At 39.3% G+C, this 25,862-nt stretch overlaps 1 protein-coding gene across 1 annotated transcript in view; it reads right to left on the reverse strand.

Annotated features, from left to right (window-relative positions):
- Nucleotides 1-23,812, reverse strand: part of LOC104866854 (lysine-specific demethylase 6A-like) — a gene marked incomplete at its 3' end in the record, with an annotated part of 79,708 nt that extends 55,896 nt beyond the window's left edge. The window contains exons 1-5 of the mRNA XM_010631072.1: nt 23,790-23,812; nt 23,079-23,207; nt 21,885-22,068; nt 10,669-10,727; nt 6,293-6,413 (exon numbers count right to left, since the gene is read on the reverse strand). Of these exons, the coding sequence (XP_010629374.1) occupies nt 6,293-6,413; nt 10,669-10,727; nt 21,885-22,068; nt 23,079-23,207; nt 23,790-23,812 (516 nt within the window). The remainder of the gene's footprint in view (nt 1-6,292; nt 6,414-10,668; nt 10,728-21,884; nt 22,069-23,078; nt 23,208-23,789) is intronic.
- Between the last annotated feature and the right edge of the window lie 2,050 nt (nt 23,813-25,862).

Below are 25,862 nucleotides of genomic sequence, written 5' to 3' on the forward strand. Positions count from 1 at the left end.
GTAATATATATATATTACATTACATACTCCCTATTATAAATGTAATCATTATGTACTGCAAATATGTACTAATTAATAAATATATATTTTTTCCTCATTGAGTTCATTGGTACATTTTAGGCATAAAGTACCATAAACTATATTTTAAATTGAGAAAACCTGGTGCTTTTCTCCAAAAGCTATTTTGTTGTTCTTTGTTTTTAGCACTGCTGATTGAACTCAGGACCTTGTGCTTGCAAGGCAGGCAGTGGAAACACTAAGCTAAATCCCTGGGACTCTAAAATCTATTTTTTAATAAGGTAATATATTTGGATTTCCAGGAAAATGACAGAATGATAAGCAGCAACAAATCAGCCTCTCCAAGATTCAGAATTCAAACACTGGAAAATAACATGGAAAAGAAAGGGGTAAGTGGATACCTGGAACCCACAGAGTATCAGAAAGGAAAACTGGAACCTATAGAGAAATTCCAGAAATAGGCCACAAGGTAGAAATCCAAAGGGGCAATATGAACTTTCTCCCTGGCTTCTAGTTATTAACTCATGAAGAAAGATCAAACCTGCAGACATAATGAAAGTGACTTTAGAGGCTTTCAGAAAGAAACCCACCAGAGCAACAGAGAAGTGAATGCTATTGTACTACAATACTTGAATGACTCCATTCAAGTGCCTGTCATTTCCCCTAGAGAGAGGGCTTAGTCAGATCTCATCCTCGGGAAGGGCCAACTGATCCAGGACTCATAACAGCCATAGGTTGGCTTCATTTCAGGGCTTACATTGTTAAACTCTCACAGTGTCTGGGTGAAGGACAACCAAGGAGATTGTGCATAGTCAGGGAGCCATGGTCACACCAGTGAGAGACACACAACACTGTAAAAAGCAAAGCCTCAGGACCCACCCCTATGACCAGAGGCCACGTTCAGTCTGAATGTGAACTCCCAGAACCAGCAGCTAACTCTACTCGTGCTGCTGGCTAGCTGGTGATTACCCAGCATGGATATGGGCTCTGATCACCTCCTTTGTCTACCACCTACAGCAGAGTCACACCTTGAATTGGTCACTGCCACACAACTGTAGATCCTTTAAGGTAACCCACTGACTTGCCATCACAGAGAAATTTTTCTTGGTTTTGGTTTTTTTGTGCGTTTGCTCATGTGGTATTTCTTGGTGTGTGTGTGTGAGTGTGCACATTGTTATTAGTTTTTTGGTTTCATCTTGTTTTAATTTTTCCTCTCTTTCCTTCTGTCCTATCTTCACCAGTTTCCTGAGGCTTGGGAAAGCTCCTTTGTCCTTCAGCCTTGCTTCTAATTTGTTTCTTTTTAAATTTGTTTTGTCCTTTTATTTCAATAATAAAACAACCTTCAACCCAGATTGATGTATTCTACAAAACTATCTTTAAAAATCAATGGAAAAAATAAGAGTCTTCCATGAAAAAGAGCTACTGAAGAAATTCATGATCACAAAACCAGCATTCCAAAAAGTTTTGAAGAATATTCTAGAAAGGGATAACAAAGAATTTCAATAAGCCCAGTAGAATGACTCCACCATGCAAAACAAGCAATTAAATAGAAGGGAAAGAAAGGGAACCAACAACAAGAAAATAACATAATGACAAAGATAAGTCAATATCTATCAGATAAAACTATCAATGTGAATGGTCCCAATTCACTAATCAAATGAAACAGATTGGTAGAATGGATCAAGAAACAAGATCCAAAAATATCTTGTATACAAGAAACATATTTAACTAAAAAAAAAATCATAGACTGGAAGTCAGAGGATGGAAAACAATATTCTATCTGACAAGAACCCAGAAAAAAGCAGGGATGGTTAATTTATTTGCAGTCAAAATAGATTTTAAACCAAGACTAGTCAGAAAAGGCAAAGAAGGTCACCACACAGTTAAAGGAATACTCCAAGAGAATAAGATGAGAGTGATAAATATATATGCACTAATTACTTTGTTGTATAGCCAACTGTATACAACAAACAATAATGGATACAAAAATCAGATAAGCACTAAGACAACTGTATTGGGGGTCTTCAATACCCCATTGTCAAAAACAGATGAACGAGACCAAAAAAAAAAAAACAATTAACAAACACTATATCTGAACAAAACCTTTGAAAAAATGACTTAGTAAATATCTACAGTGTTTCACCCAACAGAATATTCATTCTCAGCAGAACATGGAACTGTCTCTAAAATAGACCATATACTAGCTCACAGATCATATTTAAGTAAATACAAAGAAACTGAAATTGTCCCACTATTATAAAATCATAGAATAATGGAATTGAAAATCAATGGCACGCATACCACAATTTAATTTAATTATAGAAAATTAAAAGATGTCTTTATTTTTACTTGAAAATGCCATCTATGACAAATCAACTGCCAACATCATACTGAAAGCTTTCATTCCACAATCAGAAACAAGATAGGGCACCTACCGCCAACACTCCAGTTCATTAGCTAAGACAATTAGATAAGAAAAACTTTTTAAATATTGAAAAAGAAAAAAGTTAAATTATAATTTCCTGATAGCATGATACTTTACAAAAAAAGACTGAAAAGCCCCATGAAAAGAATTGTAGGTTTAGTAACCAAATGTAGTAACACAGCATAATACAAAGTTAACACTCAAAAATTATGCCAGTAACAAACTCCCTGAGAAAAAAGGAAAGCAATACCTTTCACAATATCAAGAAATCAGTCTAAAGAAGGAAGTAAAAGACCTTTAACATTGAAAACTACAGTCCTCTGGAAAAGGAGATCAGAAACTGGAAAGATATACCTTGTTCTTACATAGGCAAAACTAATGGCATGAAAACAGCCATACTTCTAAAACTGTTACAAAGATTTAATACAATCCCAGTCAAAATACTAAAAGTACATTTCTCAGAACCTGAGAAACAACCCTAATATTCATATGGAACAGAAAAGACCAAAAGAGCAAAAGCAATTGTGGATGGCAAGGGCAAGGTAGGGGGCATCACACTACCAAACTTGAAGTTCTACTATAAAACTACCATGATAAAAACAGCATCTAAGGCAAAGAAGCAGACCCAACAAGCAATGGAACAGAATAGAAAATGCAGAAACAACATCAAATGCATTCAGCTACCTTTGTAAGACCTAAGTCTCACTTCCACTCCATGGAGCGTGAACAGCTGAAAAGGCCTCCATGATACTGGGTCCTAAAACCCAGCGAGGCTCCGGGAGCTCGATGGAGGAACAAGAAACCCAGGAAGGAACACATCAGGCTAGATGGTAAACAGAGCTTTATTAATTAGTCTGGCCAGACTGCACTCCCAAAGCCAGGTAGCTCAGAGAGACAACTGCTCAGGGGCTGAAGTCCTTTTTATAGGGTTTTTCTAAAAAGTCAGGGGATTCACAGAACTACCAGAGGACAAGATTCCAAACACATTGCTTATCTTATGCAGGAAATGTTCTATGGTCACCTCTTGTCATAACATTTGCCCCTAGGTGGCCTGTTAGCCAAATTAGCAATTAGCATATGAAGAAGCACAGTCTCAGGCTTATTAGCATGGAGTCTCTTTAGCTTATTCAAGTCTTATGCCTTATCTTTGGCAAAGATGTCATACATGTTCACCAGAAGAAAACCTCTTTAATTACTGATGGTGGGAAAAGTGGCTTTCCAAAGATTGAACCTAGATCCCTATCTCTCACCTCTTACTCAACTAAAACCAAAATGGATCATGTATCTAAATAGAAAAACAAAAACTCTCTGCTGGAAGATAGGACAGGTAAACTCTACAAGACATACAGTATAGGGAAAGACTTTTTCAACCCTAATCACATAGGAAATATTACAAAGAATCAACAACTAGAATCACATCAGATTAAAAAGCGTCTGCAGAGTACAGAGACAACTCAAAGAAAGGGAAAAAAATTTACCAGCTACTCCTCAAAAGACTAATATCTAAACTATGTAAATAATTCAAAAACTCAGATCTACTCCCAAATTAAAAAACTCAATCCAAAATGGGCACTGGAAACAAACACTTCTCAGATGAAGAAGTAAGAAGAGCAAATAAATACAGGAATGTTTTGGTTCACAAACACTTCTGTTCACAAACAATTCAGTTTTCAAAAAAAAGCATTTGAAAAATTTTACTTCTACTCATTCACAAACTCCACAATGGGTGACAAACGCAGCCACAGCCATCTTCTCCACACAAACACAAATGTGACTTATCTTCCCCAAAATCACAAAACAAATTTAAGTTCATGAAAATGTTCAACATCACTGGTCTTTCAAGAAATGAAATTAAAATCACTATGAAATTCCATTTCCTTTCAGAAAAAAAGAGCTATCACCAAGAAATCAATGAGGAACAACTACTGGGGAGGCTGTGCAAAAAAGAAACTTCTCTGTTGGTGGGAGTGTAAACTGGTATGACCACTATACAAATTAGTATGGAGATTCTTCAAAAAGCTAACATTAGAGGTTCCATCTGACTCAATCATTCCCTTTTTTTGGTATCCTCTCAAAAGAGTTAAAGAATCATAGCCAGTGACACATATTACCCATTTTTATAGCAGCATAATTTCTAATAGCTAAATTTTGGAAACAGCCCATATGCCCATCAAAGGATGGATGGATAAATTTCAAAATGTATATATGCTACAGACTTCTACTGTACCATAAAGAAGGTTAAACTTGAGTCATTTTTGGGTAAACATATGGACTTTCTCACCTTTATTTTTCTTGTTTTTGTTTTTTGAGACAGGGTCTCACTATGTAGTTGAGACTGACCTGGAACTCACTATGTAGCCCAGGTTGGTCTCGAACTCAAGGGATTCTTCTGCCTCAGCCTCCCGAGTGCTGGGATTACAGGCATGCGCCGCCACTCCCAGCTTTCTCACCATAATTTTAAGTGAAATAAATCAGGCACACAATTTAAATATTGCATTGTTTTTCTGGTATGAGAAATCCAAATATAAATAAGAAACAAAATGGAGAACAGGGGAATGAGATTTAATACATGATGACACCATCTGCCTTACAAACTCAAAGTGCTGAGTTTGATCTCTGGTATATTTTTTAAAAAGGGGTGGAGGCATAGATATTAGGAAAACCAGTTTCAAAAGGGAGACAAAAAAAAAAAGCTGAAATAAACTTTTAGGGCTGGGAATTGAGCTATGTAGTTCCACCACCTGCCTCACAAGGGCAAAGTCCTGAGTTTGATACCCAGTTTAAAAACAAAACAAAACAAAACAAAACAAAAAAAAAAAAAAACGGGGAGAGCAAATGAGGGAAGGGAAGAGAAAAGGAATTTTTAAAGAAGAGTGGAAAAGAAAACAAAGCTTTTCTAAATTGAGAGGGGAAAAGAGATAGAAAAGGAGGAAAGGGAACAGGAAAAAAGAAGACATATTAAGTACATTATAGATTCCCTGTGACGAATGTGATCATTATGAGTGGCAAACATACACTAATAAAATATTTTTTTAATTTTAAAAAGTAATACTTTTGCTTTTGAAGAAAGCTCTATTCCATAAAATGCCTTATAAAACAAAAAATGCTGCATAAAACCAAGAAAATACAATGGTTTGAGAAATCAAACTTCCATGAAATTAACATAGAATGTGGAAAATAATGTACTATAGATGACAATGTTTTCATACTCATCAATTGGCAGTACAAAGCCCAGGGAATATTCTACTATATAATTTTAATATAAGGTATATTACTATTACAGGTGAATGAGTTTTTATTATCACATATACACAGGTACAATGATTAGTACAGAATCATTCATCAATTCTCCTCTCAATGGTGGCAGTCACTGACAACAAAGTAATGTTGTTGATGAAATATAATTAACCATTTCACCATATCCTAATCACAAAATTCTTCAAATACTATAAACAAAAGACATCTGTGACTTAAGAACTTCAATATACCCAAAAGTTACATGTCTTAGCATTTTTGTAACCAAAACCAACTCCAATCTTTTTACTTTTATATCCTAAATTTTTCATTTTATCCTCAGACATGAAAGTTGCATGAATTCCAACACGTCCTTTTTTTGTTTGTTTTGTTGTGTTTTTTTTTTTTTTTTTTTGTGTTTTTTTTTTTTTTTTTGTGGTACTGGGGATCTAACTTGGGTCCTTGCACTTGTGAGGCAGGCTCCAGAACAACTGAGCTAAATCCCCAGCACGCATGTTCTTAATAACATTTAACAGCTATATATGCACATGCATGTGCACATGCACACACACAAACAGAAACTCATACACAACTGGGAAAATTCCAATCACATACCTTTAAACTAGATTCATAGTCTGTGTTCACCTTGAATATAAGCCCAAGTCGTAAATGAATTTCCTTAGCTCGACAAAAGCTAGGGTCAACATAAAGCACATCTTGAAATGCTTTAACCGCCCTAAAAAAATACATACAAATACATGGTTAAGTTTTTAATGCATGTATTTTACAAGATAGCAGAGGAAACATTCTGGCTGCCTACTTGTAATGGACATACAATTTTATATAAACAATGAGAGGGTTTTTCATAAATTGTAGAAAAAAGGAAAGAAACCCAGGATAATTTCTTTTCAATTTTTCTAATTATTCAACAATACTTATAGTTCCAATAAAACTTTGATTGTATCCTAAAATATACCAATAAACTCAATTAAAATTTTCTTGATTGTACACAATTGATATTAGAAAAGTATGATGGCACACACTTGTAATTTCAATGCTCAGGAAAGTGAGTCAGGAAAATTTCAGGTTCAAATCCAATCTGGACTACACAGTGATTTGAAGCAAAAAAGAATGACAACAAAAAAGGAGCTGTGAATGCCCCAAAATATTAGCTATAGGAAAGTTCCTGAAGAAATGAGGTGGTAGAAGATGTTGATACAGGTTCTATTCTGTTCCATATAAGTCTAGCCTTAGAAGCTTTATTTTTGCTTTTCACATTTTGGTTTACAGGGATTATAGAGATGATCTTTAAATAAAAGTCTTTTTTTTTTTCCACATGAGTTTCCCACGGTCTACCACAGTGGTGAACCTTTTAGAATCCAGCTGCTCAAACTGCAATCCCAAAACCCACCTATCAAGTATCAAAACTGTGATTAACCTGAATATTAATGTTTTAATTTAGAAAACACAACTCATATATTTGGCTAACATGCTGACAGAGAGAGCTCTGTATGCCCACTGAATCACATGTTCACATGTGCCACTGGTTCATCACCACTGGTGGTAATTTGTGGAAAAGACCATTCTTATTTCCACAACAACACTGTGCCACCATCCTCACAAACCATATTCATGTGATACTCTCTGAATATTTTTCATCTGATTCAGTTTTCATTGATCTAGCAATCTACCTATCTCTCTCTCTCTCTCTTTTTTTTTTCTAGTTTGCTTTGATTTTTTTTGGTACTGTGGATCAAACTCAGGTCCTTGTGTTTGTTGAGGCAGGTAGTGGAACCAATGGGCTAAATCCATGGCATTTTTTGCTTTTGGTTTTGATACAGGATCTCGTTATTGCTTAAGGCTGGCCTTGAATACATTATGTATCCCAGGCTGGATTTAATCTTGTGGCCATCCTTCTACCTCAGTCTCCTCTGTGTTTAAATATAGGTGTATGACAACACAATGAACTTTTCTTTTAATTTTGCACCATCCTAATTACTGTACCTTTTAACAGGTCTTGATTACTAAGGTAGAAAATGGAGGGATAAAAACAATCATTTTTCACTGGATGTATTTTGAACATTTTATTCCTTAAATCACATGAATTATCACTTTCTCAAAATGAGTATGGAAGATAAACAAGAAAAAAATGTCTATTATTTTATTTATTCTCCAAACATCTGAGGGGTACCATTTAGAATCTTAGCTGCTTCAAAATATTTTATATACAGTACAAAAAGATGTAGACACTAGTCATACTACCAAGTATGACAAATACCCTGAATATATTTTGTAAGTTATTTTGATAAATTAATTTCTACTTCTGAAAGTATGTGTTCAATATACATTTAGGATAAAGTAACATGTTTTAGAAGTAATTATCTGAGGGCAACATGCAAAAATCTTTTAAAGTTGACACGTTGAGAGATATATTTGTTTTACAACTATTAGCATCTAATTAAAAATTTAATATTTGAATATAAGCATTTTAGCTTTACAGGTCTTTACGTTCTTCCAATCTAGGAAGAATAATTTATTATAACTATATGACTTGAATAACATTAAGTATACTCGTTGTATTCCCTCAACTGTAAAATCTCTTGACCAGAGTTCATGGAAATTATTTTTAGTTGGACAAAATGATTATATCCACATGCTCAGAAGAACAGCTATATAAATAGTGATTTAAAAATAGCTATCTTCACAAGGGACAAAATATAACCGACAATATTTAGTACGTTGCATAGCTTTTACCTGTAAATCCCCAAAAGTCTTTATCAGTACCATCATTAAATTTTTTAGCCTTCTGTACTTTTTCCAATTAAAAGTGATCTAAAAGATTTTAAGAATTCAATGTATTTAACAGTCAAGCTTGTAGAGACCAGAGTAACTCCATTTTAAGACAGAAAGCCATCTCATGTAAGATGTGACTCCTAGGTGAACTCAGGCAGGAATTTGCTTAGTTGAGATAAAGGCAAGGCCGGATGCCTGGGAAAGCGAACCATAAAACTTATACAGAAGAAGAAACAGGAGGCTCTGTATAGATAAGAAAAGCCCACCACATTCCTGCGCACACTGACCTCTCCATGAACTAGCCCCCTCCCCAGCCTGAAATAGTTTTCTTCCTGCTTTCCCAAGTGCCCAGCAACACCCAATAGAAATAAGAGGTAACACCAGTGAAAAAGACATGATTTCAAGCCTCCCAAACCCTATAAAATTATGTCTTAGAAAAGGGTCAGGACTCTCGTTTCTGATCCTCTTAGTTGATGAGGTAGGAGGTCCAGCTCAAGCTTGCAATAAACTCCTCATGCATTTACATCAGGCTCAACTCCTTGGTGGTCTTTGGGGACTTTGCAGTCCAGGTACAACAAGCTCATAATATATTATTTTTTTCTTTCAATAAGGATTATGCTTTAAATTTTTAGAATGGAGACCCAAACACCAGATCTGCAGACACCAGTAAATAAACGATTAAATAACAATCAGTAAAAATTACATATGCCCTATTTTCCCCATCAGCAAAATTAAAGGGTTAAACTTAACCCTTCCTCACACTATAAAAGTTCAGGACTGATTTTAAATATGGCTAACTTCACAGTAAAGTATGTGGATTAAGATTGCTTAAAGTAATGTATAATTCATTGAAAAAATTTGTAAGAATCTATAACCCCCAAATTATGTAACAAGTACTGCCTGGCTTAATATAATAAACAGCCCAAAAGCACAGCAGAAGACAAATGGCAGCAAAAATTATTTCAGTATAAGTTGAATATTTACCTCTGGAACAGCCATATAATTGTTAGTGAACCTAGGCATATTTAAAACTATTTTATATATGAGGGATTTAGCTCAATGATTGTACCATCTGTCTCAAGTACAAGTTTGATCTCTGGTACCAAAAAATAAAACTATTTTATAGATAATCAAGGTAACCTAACTATGTTTGTAAATCTTGGCCATAATATTGGTTCATCTTTCTTACTCAAAAAGTGCAGACATAGGAAAACAAAGCTCAAAGAGTTTCCTGCACTTTACTGCATCTTATTATACAATGTAATTATTGTCAAGGGTAAAGTGCCAACATGGATGCCATCTTAGTAAAAGGTTAAGCTAGCCCTTTTGAGAGAGCAAGAAAGGCCCAACGTGATTAAATAGACAGCATTTACTCAGGACAGTGGTCCGGAACAAACACCAAGTGTGAACATTCCAGGTAAAAGAGACAGATGATTCCCCTAAAGATTAATCATAGCCCTACACTTTGTCATGAAAATGGCTTTCCTATAGAAATTAACCACAGCTCTTTACTTTATCATAGCCTCATTCTATGCAAACTATATGTTCTGTTCCTTTCTTCTAACTGCTTCTATAATTTTGCTTGTTTCCCCCCTATCTAGAAACATATAAAATCCTCTTGTACTATGGGCTCAGGGCACTCTCCAAGTCGTTGTTTGGAGGAGCCTTCTGGCTAGACTAATGAAGGTCTGTTTAACACCATTCTTGGGTGTGGCTCATTCCATTCCTCTAGGGTATTGTCTTGCTGTCACTGTTCAGTAGTTCTTCTGAAGTTTTGGTTAAGATCGCTGGTGGTCTTACAATTATAACTCTCAAAACTGAATTGTTAGTAGGATGTTGAAAGTTGATAATCAACCTGCCAGTTACAGTCATTATTAGAAAAGCTTGTACCAAGACGACCTGTCATGTAAAGGAACAAGATCACAATAATTAATGTGACTGTACTATATACCTAAAATGTACCAATAAACCCAATAAAAGGAAAAAAAAAGACAAGCTTGTATTAGAATAGCTTGTAATTGTTACTAGTTAGTAACCAACACACGTGTAAGGATAAAATGGGGTACCAAATCTGATGTGAATATCCTAGAGAAATAAAACTGGTGCTTCTAAAATGTATGGTTATGAGCATTAAAATCTTTTAGTTTTAACTTTATATATCATAATTTATTGTAAAAACTAGGAATTAGTTAACTTACCAATGAAATGCATTATAGTAGAAGTAGACCAAACCAAGACCATACAAAAAAGCAGCATTCTGCAAGGCAAAAGAAATTTTATTAAAAGTTTTATGCTTACCACAAATAAAAGAGACATTAAGCAATAATAAAAACCTTCATATTATATTTCAAATGTTCTTGTCTTTGAATCTATTTTTAAAATTTAAATCAACTTTATGTTCAGTGTTGCAAAAAAAGTGGTTAGAATTGATGAATATAAGTAAGTACAACATACTTTACAGAACACAATAATTTGTGGGGCTGAGGATATACCTCAGTGGTAGAATGCATAAAGACCCAGCTTCAATCCCCAGCACTAGAAGACAGAAAAAATTTTTAAAAAAGTGAACTTTCTCACACCAAAAGCAGGTATTAGCCAACCCGACCTGGTTTTCAGATTTCCCCAAGTTCCTCAAGGAGGATGACCTGCTTTAAACCTCTTGATAATCGCTTCCTTATGGAATAGCTATATACTGCCAAACAATTCCCCTGCACCCCATGTGAACTGATATGCCACATATCAACACTTCTAGGTCACAATATGATCTCATGAAACTCATACGTACTTGCTATAAACTATCTAGATGGATCTTCCTTTGGAAAAACCTGGTTGGGTGAGCTCTAGGCCCCAGTGAAGACTTTAACCTATAGTTCCTTTGTTTTAATTAACACTCCTTACTCACTGATTGAACACATGTCCTAGATGACTCCCTTCTTCCTATTAACTCTGCAATGCATGCTGCTCTCTTCTCTTAGTAGGATGTTGAAAGTAATATGCTGTAACTAGTAATGTTATGGAAGGAAGTGGCAAGTGACACACAGAGAGGCAGCACAATGGAAGTAAAATTAAAATGTTTACTCCATCATTGGGGATCAATCATACCTAATGGTGGTGCCTTGATCGATTCCCCCCACAGGGTTACAGCTCCTTCTTTTATAGGGGTTTACAGCCTTAATCTCATTTAGTTTGTTACATTGCATTTTCACAGCTCACAATGTTGATACCCAAAACATGGTTGGCAAGGCACTTGAATTTCAATCCAGATGCAGTTCTTTGTCAGGGAAAGTTACCTTTAAGATTTATTCAGTTACCTATTCTAGCCAGGGGGAAGGGAGCATGTATATTCAACAAAACTAACAATGGTACTTTTCACTTACAAAACTTTTGGGGGAGACTAGGTGCCTCCAGTGCTGATTAATTCTGAACTAAGCAGAGTGAGGGGCAGAAGTTATCTTGTATCATGATATTTCCTTAGTTTTCACTATCAAAGGTTTCCCTATCAATATGCTGCTTCTTTTCTTGTGTTTTGCAGTGTTGCCTTTGATTTTTCAACTAACAAATATATCCAAACCTAATTTCTCTCCTGATCAGGGCTCTCCTAAAAGTAGCTATCTCAGGAAGAATAAACTGCACAAGGTAAGATAAAAATCACAAGGATATATGCAGTATAATCTACAGTAACACAGTATAAGCCTAACATTAGGTTGTCCACCACAATAAAAAAGTCTCCCATACAAGACACACAATAAACATTCACAACTGTTAGGAAATTGTACATGTTACTTTAAACTCCTCCATTTTATACCTGACTTCCGGGTTCTTCCCAACTTAAGTTTCATTTTCCTCCCCGAGTTGAGTTCTTCCCAGAAATGACGCCAACATCTGATAAGGGACTTCTGCAGGACTAAGACCTTATAAGGCAATGTGGCCTGCAATAAGTTAAAAAACACCTAATTCCCCTAAATTGCAAAACTCCCACCCAAGACCCTATAAATGAGCCAACACTCCTTCCCTTGGGATCTGCCTCCCTTTCTTCACCTCCCGGCCTTTGTGCCTCACTTGATTCCCTTCAATAAAGCTCTCCTGCCGGATCTCTCGGTGCGTGAGTGACCTGATTGGGAGGGGTGCCCAAAGGGGCACGCGTGACCCCTTTCATTGGTGTCAGGAGTGGGATCTGGGGTTGCCAGGTCCATGAGCTAAATGCCTGGGGCCCAAAACCCAGATTCCAGGGCACCCCTATTCGACCTCCACTTGACGTCCATGACCATCCTCCTCGTCGCCATCTTTGCAGCCATCAACAACCTACTGATCTTCTGACCCACACCTTTTTGGGTAAGTTCCCCTTTGTGAGAAGTCCTCAGGGTAACGGGGACCTCAGACTCCAGGCCACCCACAAGGACCACATCTGGGACAAGACTGGGGCTCAGCTCCTCTGTCCCTCAGTTTTGGCAAACCGGGTTTGTCTCCATTGAGCCCGGGACTCAAATGAACTAAGTCCGGGACTTTCTTCTCATAAATTCCTATCTCGAGTAAGGGATGCCTTCACAGGAGACCGAATTTCAGGTTTCTAGACTGGGTCTAGAAAAAGAGGAGTTTTATCAGAACTCTCGGAGACATCTGGTCTTCTGATAATCTCTTGTCCTGGTGGTCATGGGCTCTTGTTCCTCTATACCCACCGATTCTCAGGGTGCTTACTCAGGAATTGGGAGGGTCTTGATTTAAAACCCAAATGGCTAATTAGCTTGTCTACTTAAATTTGGCCCCAATATAAATTAGGCAATAAAAACATCTTGTCACCTAATGGCTCCTTTGAATTGGGTCTAATTAGATAGCTTTACAACTTATGTGAGCAACAAGGAAAATGGTCGGAGATCCCATATGTCCAAGGCTTTTCCTATCTTGCTAATCAGCCCTCTCTCTGTTTGGCCACCAAAACTGCTCCAATACTTCTGCTGACCCAAGGTTTTTCCACCATCAACTCCCTTTTTTCTGACTCGCCCACTCAACCAGACCTGGCAGATGACCCTCCCCTGTACCGGACAGCCAAAAACCCACTCACCCCTCCTCCTACACCATCCAATTCCTCCCCTCCTCTGGAATCTCCTATCCCTCCCATTTCTTCTGACTCACCGACCACCCCACCCCATGCTCCATCTCTCACCCACTCCAAGACACACAGGGGCCACAGGATGGCACCCTTGCATGAAGTAGCCGGAGCTGAAGGAATTGTCCACGTTCATACTCCTTTTCCTATGTCTGAACTAGCTCTCATTCAGGCCAGGCTTGGTTCTTTTACAGCCAATCCAACAACCTTTATAAAACAATTTCAACTTTTGACTCAGTCTTATCAACTAACTTACCATGATCTTTTTGTAGTTTTAACCAATGCCTTAACTCCTGAGGAAAATAGAAGAGTGCTGGATCAGACTCGTGCACATGCAGACCAAGAACATTTAACCAACAATCACCACTCAGAAGGTGCTGCTGCAGTGCCTGATCAGGACCCAGAATGGGACTACAACACAGAGGTGGAAATTGAAGCTCAAAACAGGTACATTAATTGTCTCCTTCATGGGCTCCGCAGAGCCACCATGAAGTCCACTAATTATGAAAAGCTTAATGAGATCATACAGGATAAAAATGAAAATCCATCCGCCTTTTTACAAAGGCTGACTGACGGCCTCCGTCAACATACCAAACTAGACCCTGAATCTGTGGATGGCCAGAGATTAATTATGATGCATTTCTTTTCTCAGAGCTACCCCGACATTAGACTTAAAGTAAAAAAGCTTGACCGAGGGCCCTTGACCCCTCCGGCAGAGGTCCTGGCTACAGCATTCAAGGCCTACCATGGCCGAGATGACCTTAAAACTACAAAAAAATATCAATTATTAGGCTCTTAATTTGACCAGTCCACCTGCGCCACAGGGGAGAAAAACCCTACAAAGGAGCTCCCAACCACCAGGCCCCTGTTACAAGTGTAATCAGGAAGGCCACTGGGCAAAGGACTTTCCTAATCCCAAGGTGCCAACTAAGCCCTGTCCCAAATATCACCAGAGGGGACACTGGGGTATAGACTGTCCCTTGGCATCCAACTGTCATTCTATCATCAGCCCCACAGCTCCCCAACCTGTGGACCTGATAGGTCTAGCAACAACTGAGGGACTATGAAGAGGCACTGGCACACCTGGCCCAATGCAGATCACTGTCCAAGAGCCCAGGGTAACCTTAAGTGTGGCAGGTAGGACCATTTCTTTCTTATTGGATACTGGTGCCAGCTTCTCTGCATTACGAGAATACTGGGGGCCTACCTCCCTTTCTCAGACTTCTATTGTTGGGGTAGAAGGCCAACTGCAGCGCCCTCTCCAGACTCCCTTACTGTCACGCACAATTGGCAATTTTCCATTTCTTCATTCATTCCTAGTTCTCCCATCCTGCCCGGTCCCTTTATTGGGCCGCGATATTTTATCCCAAATTGGAACATCCATTCATTTTTCTATGCTGAGCCCTTCCAACACTCCGACAGCTTCCTTCTGCCTGGTACTATCCCAAGACCTCCAATCTCCATCTTCCCAAACCAACTGGCCAATTAGTTCCTCACTAGTTAATCCTCAAGTGTGGGATATTCACTCTCCCTCAATAGCCAAATGTCCCCCTGTCAGAATTCTCCTTAAAAATCCCTCACAATTCCCTAGCACAATATCCCCTCCCCCACTCTAGCTTAGAGGGACTAACTCCCATAGTACATGATCTCTTACAAAAGGGACTTCTGAGACATGCCAACTCTCCCTTTAACACTCCCATTTTAGCAGTAAAAAAACCCAATGGGACATACCGATTAGTTCAAGACCTTAGGATCATTAATTCAGCTGTTGTTCCCATACATCCTATTGTGCCAAACCCATATACCCTTCTGTCTTCCATCTGAACTGATGCCACTTATTTTTCTGTTTTAGACCTCAAAGATGCATTCTTTTCTATCCCCTTACATAAAGACTCTCAAGATATTTTTGCATTCACCTGGACCAATCCCTTCACCAATGTGTCTACCCAATTTACCTGGACTGTCTTGCCTCAAGGTTTTAGAGATAGCCCTCACCTGTTTGGCCAAATTCTAGCACAAGATCTCTCTCTTTTCCATCTTAAAGATACACAATGTATCCAATATGTAGATGACCTCCCTCTCTGTGCTCCTTCATTACCTACACTCCAGCAGGACACTTACATACTTTTAAATTTTATCTTCCAGAGGAGATATTGGGTGTCACCAACCAAAGTCCAACTTTTCAAACAACAAGTCACCTATTTAGGAATATCTCTAACACCTGGGTTCAAATCCATCACATGAGACAGAAAACAAACTCTCCGAAATATCCCAGTCCCCACAACCCGAAGGGAAATTCTTTCCTTTCTAGGTATAGCTGGATATCTTCGATCCTGGATTCCCAACTATTCTCTTTTGGCAGCTCCCCTTTATGAAGCAGTTAAAGGAAACCCCCATGAACCCACAGAAATCCCTATAAGTGTCCCTTTTACTTGCCTCAGATCAACCTTATTAGAAGCCCTTGCTCTACATCTTCCAGACTTGTCACACCTCTTTTATCTTTATGTGTCAGAAAACAAGGGATTTGCTCTCGGGGTTCTAGGACACCAATTAGGCCCCACTTTTGCACCTGTAGCTTATTTATCCAAACAATTAGACCCAACCATTAAGGAATGGGCTCCTTCTTTGCAAAACCTGGCAGGCAACTCACTCCTAGCCCAAGAATCAAAAAAACTCACTTTTCGATCTCCCATGGTAATACTTTCTCATCATTCCCTTTCAGATTTGGTAAATTACAAACATCTACAATACCTTCCACCTTGCAGGATCCTATCCCTCCAAACAGCCCTTCTACAAGAACCTTCCCTCACTTTTCAGCTCTGCCCACCCATCAACCCCTCCTCTCTATTACCAACCCCCAATGCTGATATGCCTATTCATAACTGCTTAGAAACTCTTGAAGATCTCTCACCCCATGATTCCCACATAATAGTAGGTCCATTTTCCTCCCCTGAGCTGATTGGGTTTACAGATGGCACTTCATTTTTCAAAAATCTCACCAGAAGAGCAGGATATGCCATAGTATCCCACTCTGAAGTCATAGAACAAGGGTCCTTACCCACCCAAACTACTAACCAACAAGCAGAGCTCATAGCCTCGGGCATTCATATTGGCCTCAGGAAAACAACTTACTGTATATACTGATTCCAAATATGCTTTCCATATACTTCTCTCACATGCAGCGATCTGGCAAGAAAGAGGATTTTACACCACAAAGGGCAACTCCATCCAAAATTCCAAGTTCATTATAGAACTCCTACAGGCATCCAGGTTACCATCAGCAAAAGGAATTGTCCAATTGTAAAGTCCATCAATTGGATTCATCAGAAATAACTAAGGCAAATAACAGGGCCGAGCAGGCTGCAAAAGAGGCTGCCCTAAATTCACAGGACATTTCAAACTCTAACTCTATGCTACCCCTGGCTCCAACAGACCCCTTAGATGACCCAAACACAGCCCCTAAAGCCCCTTCCTTAACCAGAGATCAGCTTATTTACCTACATAGACTTTTCCATCCTGGCTCTAAGACTTTATTGGCCTTTCTGGAGCCAATAGCTTCTCTTTCTCCTTCAGACAAATTGTTCCTCCAAAACCTAACCTCCACCTGTCTCATATGTCAAAAGCCTAACCCTTCTACCAGGCCCACCCCCTTTCCCACACATCAAGCAAGAGGTACATTAACCAGGCATGGACTGGCAAATTGACTTTACACATATGCCTAGGATAAAAAACTATAAATACCTGTTAGTGCTAGTAGATACTTTTTCGGGACGGGTTGTGGCCTTCCCTACTACAAATAAATGGGCCTCTACTGTTTCTCTTTTAATCTATAAAGAACTCATTCCCAGGTTTGGACTCCCCACTTCCTTCCAATCTGATAATGGACCTGAGTTCACCTCCCAGATAACTCAGGGTCTCATCAAATTCATGGGAATCTCCTGGCATTTCCATATCCCATTCCACCCCCAATCATCAGGAAAAACAGAATGTACCAATAGGTGTATCAAGTCCATCCTCACTAAACTGACCTTAGAACTCCACCTAGATTGGGTTACACTCTTGCCCCTCGCTTTATTAAGGTTAAGATCCCTCCCCAAAGCCCCCCTCCAGATCTCTCCCTTTGAATTGATGTTTGGATGCCCCATGCTGCCACCAGGACTAAACCCCCAAACCTCCCCTCTTCCCCCCACCATATTAATTCCTTTACTCAGTCACATACAGGCCCAGTTATGGCATCATGTAGATTCACTATTACCTTGCCCCATATCGGATCTCCTGCCTTCCTACCAACCTGGAAATCAAGTCCTCTTGGCTCCACCTAATGAACAAAAAGACCCCTTAAACCTAAATATCAGGGACCATTTACAGTAATTCTATCCACTCCAACTGCAGTAAAACTAAAGTCTCTCCATGGCTGGTTTCACTATTCTCAACTTAAGCCTTTTTTACCTACTTCTTCTCCTCCTGACCTTTCAACAGATTCCTCTTCAGTGTACTCAGCAACCCATATGGGACCTCTCAAGATAAAACTCACTAAAATTGCAGAAGAAACACCTGACCTAAATTTGGGCACATGAGAGATCTCCAGCACCCAAAACACCTAAGTGCTTCCATGGGATATTGTAAAGCATTCACCGTTACATCCCTGTTCAATGTGTTAAGCTTTCTCCTGGTAGTTCTCAGTGGAATACTCCTGGGGACAGGCTTAGCTTCTGAAGCTCCTTCAGATTTTACATTAAGACATAGAATAATATTGATGCTAGCTTATTATTTGATTGTCAGTGTGTTTGCTTTCCTTGCCTGCTTAAAATAGGTTAGGATTTAGATATGACAATGGAAAAGAGACCCCATAGATCTGTATGTATGATTGCTATGTTTCATTCTATTATGATTTGCCTGTCTGAAAAGTCCTCATCAACCTGTAAAAGTTACTTGGATGATAATTAATCCCTCAACTGGTAAAATAACAAGTTTGGTGTCTAAATGGACTCCCCCAATCATTTGGTGTCCATCTCTTAAATTTGATTTGTGTGATATGGCTCTAGGAAACACATGGGATGTAGCTGATTGGGAATATGATTCAGAGGGTGTGCCCAGGTGCAGAGGGCACTGTAATTGGGACTATAATGAAGGACCAGGATGTGCTCATAAATATTCCAGATCAAAGCTTTTAGATCAATCCATATATGTTTGCCCAAAACATATAAAAGATAAAACAGGCTGTGGGGAACAAAGTGATTTTTATTGTAAGACATGGGGTTGCGAATCATCCAGCACCATACCGGGACACTCGGCTGGTATAAAAATAGATTTTATATCAGTCACTCAAAAGCCTCAAATGCTCAATAATATAGGATCTGTCCATTATTCACAACATTATCATTATTCACAATGCAACAGGTTCCAATGCAACCCCATATTAATATCCTTCACCAACTAGGGAAAACAGGTACCCTTAGAAGAATGGAAAATAGGAAAACAATGGGGACTAAGAATAAACACAAAAAGCTATGACCAAGGACTCCTGTTTGGCACTCACCAAATTATCGAGATTGATACACCAACGACTCTTAAGCCAGTCTCTAAGTCAAAACCAACCCCAAAACCTGAGTTAAAAATTGGCCATAGACCTACCCAGAGATGGGTCACTACTTCCAGCCCAGCGACAGATAATAGACAGACTCAACCATCCCAAGATCCCAATTCCTCTGATCCCTTGTTTAAAATTATGGAACAAGCTTTTTCAGTACTTAATGATACTAGGCCTGAAATCACTACAAACTGCTGGCTATGTTATGATATAAAACCTCCATATTATGAGGGAATTGGATCTCAAGCCACCTTCAACCTGTCTCCTGATTATACCTGTTGCAGATGGGGAAAAGGAACAATGGGACAAGTCACTCTCACATCTATTCAGGGCTCTGCTACCTGCATAGGTATTGTTCCCAGTTCATATGAATATCTCTGTAATAAAACCTATCCTGTTAATGCCACTGCATAATATGTCCCCTCCAATAATGGATGGTGGGCATACTCCTCTGGTTTAACCCCTTGTGTGAATGGACAAATATTAGCACAATCTAAAGATTACTGTGTCTTGATTGACCTAATGCCCCAGATACTCTATCATGAATATAACAACTTCCTAGATGAATGGAATGATATAAAAAGGGTTAAAAGAGATCCAGTAACAGCCATAACCCTAGCAATATTACTGGGGATGGGCGTTGCAGGAGCCAGTACTGGAACAGCCACCCTCATCACACAACATCAGCAATACAATGGCTTGTGGATAGCAACTGATCAAGATATAGAGAGAATAGAGCTGTCAATCACTAAGCTGCAAGAATCCCTGAGTTCTTTGGCAGAAGTAACTCTTTAGATCGAAAGAGGGATGGGTTTAATATTCCAACAGGAAGGGGGAATGTGTGCTGCTCTAGGAGAAGAATGTTGTTCTTATACTGATCATTCTGGAATTGTAAGATACTCCATGGCCAAGGTCAGAGAAGGCCTACAAGAATGGAAAAAAAGAAAGGACACAATCTCAGGGATGGTATGAAAACTGGTTTGCCTCACCTCCTTGGCTCACATCACTACTGTCGGCTTTGGCTGGTCCTTTAATTCTGATCTTAATTCTATTGATAGTGGGACCCTGCATAATTAACAGACTGACTGCTTTCATTCAACAGAGAAAAAGTGCAGTCAGACTCATGGTACTCCATCAACAGTACCAACACATCCCTGCTGAAGACAGGGACACTAACCAGCTCTTCACCTAGGTCTCCACACAAACGGCTCATCAGCTGATACCAAGAACACAAAACCTGAACACTGTCAAAACTTCCTTCATATGGAAGCCACCCTCCAGAACCTACTGTTCATCTGGATCTTCACCAGGTTCAGAGAGTTCCTAGAAGATCTGCTCCCCAATCTATGTTGGATGACTCTATACCCTTGTCTGGTCCTACAGGTAACCCAGTTGGGTCTCTGAGGCCTGGCTCCAGGGATCCCTTTGTCAGTTCACGCCAGCTGAAATTGAGATTTTCACTTTCCTTTTACTTTTCATTATTTCTGAAGATGATTCACCACAGTTTCTGGACTCTTCCCCTCGATTAAGACCCTGCATCAGTTCCCTTCCCTGCTGACCAACCTGTGTGTTTAAGATTATATCTTACAGGTAAAATTTCAATGACCTTCAGTTCATCTCACACAATGATAGTGCAGCCAACTAGACATCAGGCTAACCCCTGCCCTTGGATTGACTCATCACCCCAATTCCACAGGAAGTAGTTACAGAAGACACACATTCCACCCCTTTGCCATCTGCCAATGGACATGTTGGCTGCTGGTCATCATCCAAAATCAGAGTGGGGAATGTTAGGAAATTGTACATGTTACTTTAAACTCCTCCATTTTATACCTGACTTCCGGGTTCTTCCCAACTTAAGTTTCGTTTTCCTCCCCGAGTTGAATTCTTCCCAGAAATGACGCCAACATCTGATAAGGGACTTCTGCAGGACTAAGACCTTATAGGCAATGTGGCCTGCAATAGGTTAAAAAACAGCTAATTCCCCTAAATTGCAAAACTCCCACCCAAGACCCTATAAATGAGCCAACACTCCTTCCCTTGGGACCCGCCTCCCTTTCTTCACCTCCGGGCCTTAGTGCCTCACCTGACTCCCTTCAATAAAGCTCTCCTGCCAGACCTCTCAGTGCGTGAGTGACCTTATTGGGAGAGGCACCTGTGACCCCTTTCAACAACCACCTTTCTTCAACCTCTATCAGAGCATGACTAAATGTTCATTTACTTGTCAGAGAAAGACCTGACAACTAAATTAATTAGTAGTGGTTGTGCATGTCTGTAATCTGTGCATTTTGGCAGACTGAGACAGAAGGATCATAAATTTAAACATAGCTTGGATAACTTGCCAACTTAGAAAGACCCAGATGTAAAATTAAAAATTACAAAGACTGTGTTACAAAATTTAAAAATAAAAAATGCTTGGGATAAAGTTCACCACAGAGACCCTAGGTTCAATCTCTATAACCACAAAAGACAGAGGAAGACTAAATTAAGAAAACTACACAGATAATTCCAAACTGCAAAGATGTTGTTAAGGAAGCTCCTGAATCCCCCAGAGAGGGAGAAAATGGTGACAGCAACTAAACCTCTGATCAATTCAGAATCCAGACTTTGGAAAATACAATTTTAGCAGGGAACCTCAATATTCCACTACCAAATGTAGATTAACTAGATAAAGAAATTACAAAAATGAAAAAAAAAAAACTTTGAACAAATGGACTTACAATATTTATGACAAGGCTGTAATTCATGGTTTGACTTCCAGGTGGCTGTGATCTGAACATGTTACATTCCTGCAAGCTTGAATGAACAACAGTACACAAATGAATGTCCCATCGATCATAAGTGTCTCTGGATGATACACACTGCCCACTGGGACAGTTCTGCAGTACTACCAGTGGTTCAAGCCTGTGAGAATTTGTTAATTGATAACTATAGAGTTGTAAGACTTGAATAGGCTAAAGTGACTCCATGCTAATAGGCCAGACTGTGCTTCATATGCTAATTGCTACCTTGGTTAACAGCCCGCCCAGGGGCAAATGGTTTGACAAAAGGTGACCCTAGAACATTTCCTGCATAAGATAAGCAATGTGTTTGCAGTCTTGTTCTGTGAATTCCCTGACTCTTTGTTTAGAAAAACCTTATAAAAAGTACTTCAGCCCCTGAGCAGTTGCCTCTCTGAGCCACCTGGCTCTGGGAGTGCCATCTGGCCAGACTAATAAAGGTCTCTTTACCATCTAGCCTGGTGTGTTCCCTCCTGGGTTTCTCGGTTCTCTGTCATGTTCCCGGAGCCTCGCTGGGTGTTAGGGTCCAGCATCGTGGAGGCCTTTTGGCTGTTCACGCTCCGTGGAGTGGAAGTGAGACTTTAGGTCTTACAGAGTGTTCCACTAAACAACAGAATGTATATTCTTCTCAGCAGCACATGAGACTTTGTCCAAAATATACCATATACTAGGTAATAAGTATGCTCAAGTAAATACAGAAGAATTACAATTATACAACAAGCTGTGGACCAACAAATCAGTGTTAAAAGAAACCACACAAATTATGTGAACATACGGAAAGTAAAGACACCTCCCTAGAATAATCTATAGATCTCAGAAGAAATTAGACAGTTCTTATTAGAGACTCCTGCAGTTAGGTTCCAGGCTCCCATCCAATATAAGATGCAGGCCTAAGTGTTGAGCACTGGCCTGCGAGCTGGCAGAAGTGCTGCCATCTAGAGCTAAGTGGAACCATTTTTAGAGATAAGTTTCCTTCCTGAAGTTAAATTTCTAGAATTGTAGTTCTTTGTCTGAGTAAATGCCTGTTAATCACCCATTAGGGGTGCCTTTGTGATTATAGTCCATTAATTGTTTGTAGGTAAGCCTACTTCCTCTTTAGTTTGTGGTTTTTTGCTTTAAAAATCTGATGCGTGCCTGCAATAAACTTCGCCTTGATCAGACTTGTCTTGGCATCCTTCTTTCTCTCCTGGCCCATCTCCACCCAGTGCTCTTTCAGGTTTGAGACACTGCTGGACTGTGCTCTGCGTCACCAGCTCACGACACCTAAGAAATAAAACTAGGAGAGAAAGCAGGGTGCCAGGACAATCAGTGTTGGTACAACTGACAAAGGCATTGGCCAGTCCCAGGCACTGATTTTTATTGGCAAGCAATTGGGGTAAGGGCAAATTATGGGCAAAGGAATGACCATTATGCAATTTCTATGAAAATTAATGTAAACAAGGCTTTTAAAGGACAAGACAAAGCATTCTGGATTTAAGAACAGAACAGACAGAACATATGGTTGTAGTTACAATGCTGTTCCCCCAGTAAGAAGGTTTCAGTTGTTGGATTCTGGGTTTCAGTTACTCTGATCTCCACAAAAAAGTTTCAGCCAGATTCACTTCTCAAAACAAACAAATTGTGGTGTTAATTTTTCACAGCCTTCTTTGGGTATAATCAGTATTATGACCCCTGCATCTCCCCCTCCTCTGTTTGGAAATGGCAAATCCCATCAGGGTGAACTGTGACTGTCTTTGTAGCCTGTTTATTCCTGGTCTCATTGGTGGGCAGTGCATCAGTTCTGGTCATGTCAGGATGTTCAAGGGCCATTGAAGGCAAGGGGAATCACTCAGACATTGCCTTTACACGGCTTTCAGCAGGGGTTTCATGTTGCGTTGCTTGCAGTGAATGCACCATCTTGGTCCAAGGTTGTATATTCTGGGATGATGGATACATCATCTTTTTATTCTCTGTTGAAATATAAGCATATCCTGGACTCCTATGTTATTGTAAGATATGAATAAGCTAAAGTGACTCCATGCTAATAGGCCAGAGACTGTGCTTCTTCATATGCTAATTACTAACTTGGCTAACAGCCCAACCAGGGGCAAATGGTATGACAAAAGGTGACCATAGAACATTTCCTGCATAAGATAAGCAGTGTGAGGCCACACATGGTGGCACATGCCTGTAATCCCAGCACCTGGGAGGCTGAGGCAGGAGGATTGCTGTGAGTTTGAGACCAGCTTGGACTACATAGTGAGTTCCAGGTCAGTCTCAAGTATATCCCCCCCAAAAAAAAGATAAGCAGTGTGTTTAGTCCTCTGGTAGTTCTGTGAAGGCCTATGTTTGAACTTTTTGTTTAGAAAAACCTTATGAAAAGGACCTCAGCCCCTGAGTAGCTGCCTCTGAGCTATCTGGTTCCTAGAGTACCTTCTGGCCAGACTAATAAAGGTCAATTTACCATCTAGCCTGGTGTGTTCCTTCCTGGGTTTCTCATTCCTCTGTGCTCCCGGAGCCTCGCTGGGTTTTAGGACCCAGCATCATGGAGGCCTTTTCAGCTGTTCACGCTCTGTGAAGTGCATGTGAGATTTTGAGTCTCACATTATTAACTGTACTGAGTAATTTACCTTTCAGTTAGGACATCCTTTGACAAGACTAGTGTCTAGAATATGGTAGATTTTTCTCTGTATCAACAGAGTTTTGAGGCAGTATATTTCCTTTCCTTAAGTGGATTTAAAAAATTTAAATGAAAGTAACAAGAGAAAGTAACAAAATCTAATTGAGCTTATAGATGTAGCTATTCCCCCTTTTTTGTTTATATCACTGTGTTTCTAAGGAAAGGTGAGTAAGATTGATGTAGGGAAGATTGCAGTTAGGGGCTCTCTTCATAGATCTTATTTAATAGATTTAAAATAAAAATTGTGTTGTAATTTTGCCTATTGTAAAACTCTTTAAAAAGTCAATCTGGTGAGCCAGGGATTTAGCTCAGTAGTTGAAGTGGTTAGATCTTGGAACAGAAACAAAAGAATGCAGTTAATGCCCAAAGCAAGGTTTGCAGCAAGGAAGCAGGGCCCAAGAAACTGACAGCCCTCCCAATTCCCAGGCAGGCAGTTAAGCAGCATGCAGGCAAGAGAGGAAATTGGCTTGGTTGCCTGAAAATGAACTAACACTACTGCAGGAAGGGAACTGTCTATACACTTTGGCTATATGGCATAGTGGCCACACAGGGTTGCTTATATGTTTTCTTGCTTGTATATCTGGTTCTATGTCATCTCCAATTGTTTCTTTCTCTCCCTCTCCAGGCCTCCCAATCCCTCCATATATATATATATATACCTTTACTTTTTTCTTTTTTATATTGCTTCTTTTTGGGTGGGTACCAGGGATCAAAATTCAGACTTTACACTTCCAAGGCAGGCTGCAGAACCACTAAGCTAAATCAGCCCTTACATTGCTACTTTAAAAAACTATGTGATTATAAAGCTTATGCTTACAGAGTGAGCTGTTTCTGTGAAAATATTGCTACTTTTAAAACCTGTTTTCTCATTTTTTTTTCTTTTTTTTTTTTAGGACCAGGAATTTAGTTCAGTGGTTCTGCTGCCTGCCTTGCAAGCACAAAGACAAACAAACAAACAAAAAAACCAAAAACTTTTTTTTTACTTTATTACTTTATTTTTATTATTTCTAGGCTGTACTCTTTTCAATATTCATTTCCTCTATTCTATTCCTCTTCACCTATTTTGTTTTACTTTACCTAGTCTCTGTCTTCCTGTCTTTCTCAACTTTCATGTGACATACACAAGTACAGAATTCACAGTCAGAGAAAAGTGATCAGAGATAAATAAGAACTGAGAGCTGAAAATAAGAACAAAGCTTGTCATGAAGAGGTACAAGATCCCAACAATGAATGTAACTGTACTGTATCCCTAAAATGTA

This window comes from Fukomys damarensis, unplaced genomic scaffold, assembly GCF_012274545.1.
Source record: "Fukomys damarensis isolate Sample0158 unplaced genomic scaffold, DMR_v1.0_HiC HiC_scaffold_58, whole genome shotgun sequence".
Lineage (NCBI taxonomy): Eukaryota > Metazoa > Chordata > Mammalia > Rodentia > Bathyergidae > Fukomys > Fukomys damarensis.